At 39.0% G+C, this 3,181-nt stretch overlaps 1 protein-coding gene across 1 annotated transcript; it reads right to left on the bottom strand.

Annotated features, from left to right (window-relative positions):
* Positions 1 to 200: 200 nt before the first annotated feature.
* On the bottom strand, positions 201 to 3,181 carry LOC142519813 (type III polyketide synthase B-like). Its single transcript, XM_075622836.1, has 2 exons — positions 1,250 to 3,181; positions 201 to 913 (listed from the first exon to the last, which is right to left on the bottom strand). Exons 1-2 carry the CDS (start codon positions 1,425 to 1,427, stop codon positions 201 to 203), a joined length of 891 nt encoding a protein of 296 aa, XP_075478951.1. The 5' UTR covers positions 1,428 to 3,181.

The raw sequence follows: 3,181 nt of genomic DNA, 5'->3' as shown, positions 1-3,181 counted from the left end.
TCCGACGCTCAAGTCATTATAGTATTTGAGAGAAAAATATAAGATTGATGTAAATAATTGTACATGAAAGCGTACCTTGATTAGGGTTAGGAGCCCTTTATTTATTGGCGTCGAGTCTTAGATGGTATAGAATTTTGTAATATATGGTAACTAGATTTGTGCATATCGATATAATATTTTGTAATATCTCTAAAATATAATTAATGATATGATAAGATTTTTAACATATCATCGAGTTCGATACAGAAATCTTGAATATTATCTTCAATTATCTGAGGGAGCTCCCTTTCCAGCTTGAAACTTATGCCTTCTTCCGTGAGTCTCCCATCAATAACCTTCTCTGTATCTGGTAGAAAATGTTGCATCGATGTATGAAGTTCAAAAAGTGGTTTTTCGAGATTTAGAGTCGGGTTCGAGCCGATGATCATGGCTCCGGCCCCATCACCAAACAAAGCAACTCCAACCAAATCATATGGCCTTTCGGCACTTGGTGGCTTGTATCCAATAATGGTAGTTTCTGAGGTTGCAAGCAGGACGCGACTTCCGGGATTGTTCTCAGCAATGTCTTTGGCTACTCGAAGACCAGCCACTCCACCTGAGCATCCTGAGAAGTAGAGCATGACTCTGCGAGTTTCCGGCCTGAGACCCAGCCCTTTTGCAATGTATATATCGCCACCCGGCATCCGGGCTTTGCTGGAGGAGACGTAGACTAAGTGGGTTATGTCTGACACTGACCTGCCCCATTTCTTGATGCAAGATTGTGAGGCCTCGATCGCCATTTTCGTTACGGCTGAGTTGAAAATGTCCAGCCTTTGCTTGACTGTTGGAACCCCTTCAGTGGCTAGTTCAGGATACTTTTTAAGAATTTCTTCTGACATTACTACATATCTAGTCTTAACTGTGGTTGTCTTGCCTGTTGAGTCAATGGCAATGCAAACTAGTAAGTATTAATCATCGCACTGTAATATTTAACTAGGCAAAAAAACAACTTACAATAAAGCATTGTCAATCTGATGTTATTCAGGAAATCATCTTCTTGGTCTGACTGATAAAATGAATTTGGGATTTGCTAAGGATCACTATTTTTAACGGGGCCAGATTCAACAGGGGGCGGTGGCAGATGGCAGACGATCGCTCCCGTCTAAGATGAAAAGACTCATAATCTTAGGCCTAAACTAGTCCCTGATTTCAAGCAAAAAAAAGACAGATAAAAAAGGAAAGTTACAAAATATGCGAAGAGAGAGCTTACAGAGCCGAGTGAGCTTCTGCTTTAGGTCGGGGTCGTCACAGTTGGTGTTTTTGAAATAGCCATCAACCAGAAACTCTTGCATCACCAGCTGGTGAGGAAAGGCTTTTCCAATGGCTAGAATCACCGCTTTTCCGGGACTGGCATTCTTCAGGTATTGCTTCATCTCTTTACTTCCCATGACTCTTTCGATCAATGACAACTTCAAAATGCTTACAGAAACTTTGTTTTCTTAAAAAGTAGATGGCATAATTTGCTTCTATATATACACTAGTAATGCACAACTTATGGTTGAAAATATATGAAAAATAGTTTAACCATTGCAGGAACAAAATGATGGAAGAGTGAAACAATTTTTTACATAATCTAAATAGAATTAGTTTAGGGGTGCCAAATACATGACCTCTGATAGGTGGAGGTTCGGTTTAGGAACCAAGAGCAAATAAAAATTCCACCATCAGTTTCCTTCTTACACAAATGAATGTAAAATTTCATGCTACCGTTGGGGCTTGGATGCATCATTGAGGCAATGTCAGAAAGATAGCATCTCTGTGAAGATCCGACCCAAGAGCAGCCCACGAACTTCAGAGTTTCAGCCCATAAACTCAAGCATTGACAGCCCATGAATTTGAAACTTTGAACTCAACGTGTCAGCTAATTTCTTACCTTTGTAACAGCTCCTTCAATGTATTCAACCCACTTCAATTCTTAAATTTAAACACCATTGACCCTCATCTTGTAACATCCTTGTAATGGCCGATTAAGACCCTTCAATAGGCTATGAGAGCCTTTAAACGGCAGTCTCTTCAGCTCACCTCTCTTAGCCTATATACATTCCCAAGTACAGCGTCAGAAACTCATCCCAAAACCATGTATCAAAGCTTCTATATTCCACCTAAAGTTCTGCTAAAATACTCTGAACATTCCAGCAACTATTTGGTCCATTTCAACAACAAAATTATGCTAGTTTTTTGAGCAGAGTCTGTCCCTTTTAAAAAACAAATTCTGCTCAAATTCGACCACTTGTTGCTTGTATTCGATGCAAGTTCTCTGTCAAAAAATCAAAGCCCCTGCAGCAGTCCATTTCCTATCGCATTCTCGTGAGCTTTCGACGCTGATTTCTGCCCATTTTCGAAGCAACCATTTGCAAGAAAATTTTGTTGTCCATATCGAAGACCTGCAGCAGCCTATATTATGTCCAAACTTTGAAGTTTCTGCAGCAATCCTTTGAACGTTAGCAGCAACATTTCCAAGCCAGAACTCTGCCTAAAGTTCGATCAAGAAGCAGCCCGAAATCCAAGAAAAAAGGTTGTATAATTTTCTGCAAAACCGAGCAGCCTTCCTCCCCAAGGTGTTGATCAAAGCTTGGACCAAGTTCGATAATTCCTTATCCAAGTTCAAAGATTTCCTACACGATTTTCTTAGGATCAATATCAGGTAAGTGGGCTTATATACATGGTTTAAAATAATGATGTTCTTGTTTTTGAGACTCAATTGTACACTACTCGTTTCATGTCATCTGATTTTGAATATGTTTCCTTCCACATGATTCTTTTGTTATGCTAAGAAATCTTGAAAATGCATTGTTATGATTAGAATTAAAAGTGGTAAGGAAATTTCCGAAACATGAGAAGACAAGACAATGTTTGATGCGGTGGGTTATAATAATCGATATATAACATCGTCTCCTTAGACGAGTGACAATTAGGGACTGATTAATATACTATAGATAAAGAAACGAATCACAATGCCTTGTATAATTTTATGCTTCGGTTCTGATATGCTTTGATGCCTTGTTTCGAATTCAGTTTGCCTCATTTCTTGATTCATGTTGCGACATGTCATATTTGAACTTGTATTATGCGTATATTTTGATATTCTTGTATATGATTGACCCCCACATGCTGAATATTTCTCCAAACACTCACCCTCTTA

This window comes from Primulina tabacum, chromosome 11 (genome assembly GCF_025594145.1).
Source record: "Primulina tabacum isolate GXHZ01 chromosome 11, ASM2559414v2, whole genome shotgun sequence".
In the NCBI taxonomy this organism is placed as follows: domain Eukaryota; kingdom Viridiplantae; phylum Streptophyta; class Magnoliopsida; order Lamiales; family Gesneriaceae; genus Primulina; species Primulina tabacum.
Note: the sequence above shows the minus strand (reverse complement) of the source record. Positions and strands in the feature narration are given on the sequence as shown.

What these genes read in the sequence shown, in the direction of transcription:
- LOC142519813 (XM_075622836.1), bottom strand. Translation starts at nt 1,427, where the DNA reads ATGGGAAGTAAAGAGATGAAGCAATACCTGAAGAATGCCAGTCCCGGA. An exon ending in GCAGAAGCTCACTCGGCTCT is followed by an intron (nt 914 to 1,249) that starts GTAAGCTCTCTC and finishes TTGACTCAACAG; the next exon opens with GCAAGACAACCACAGTTAAG.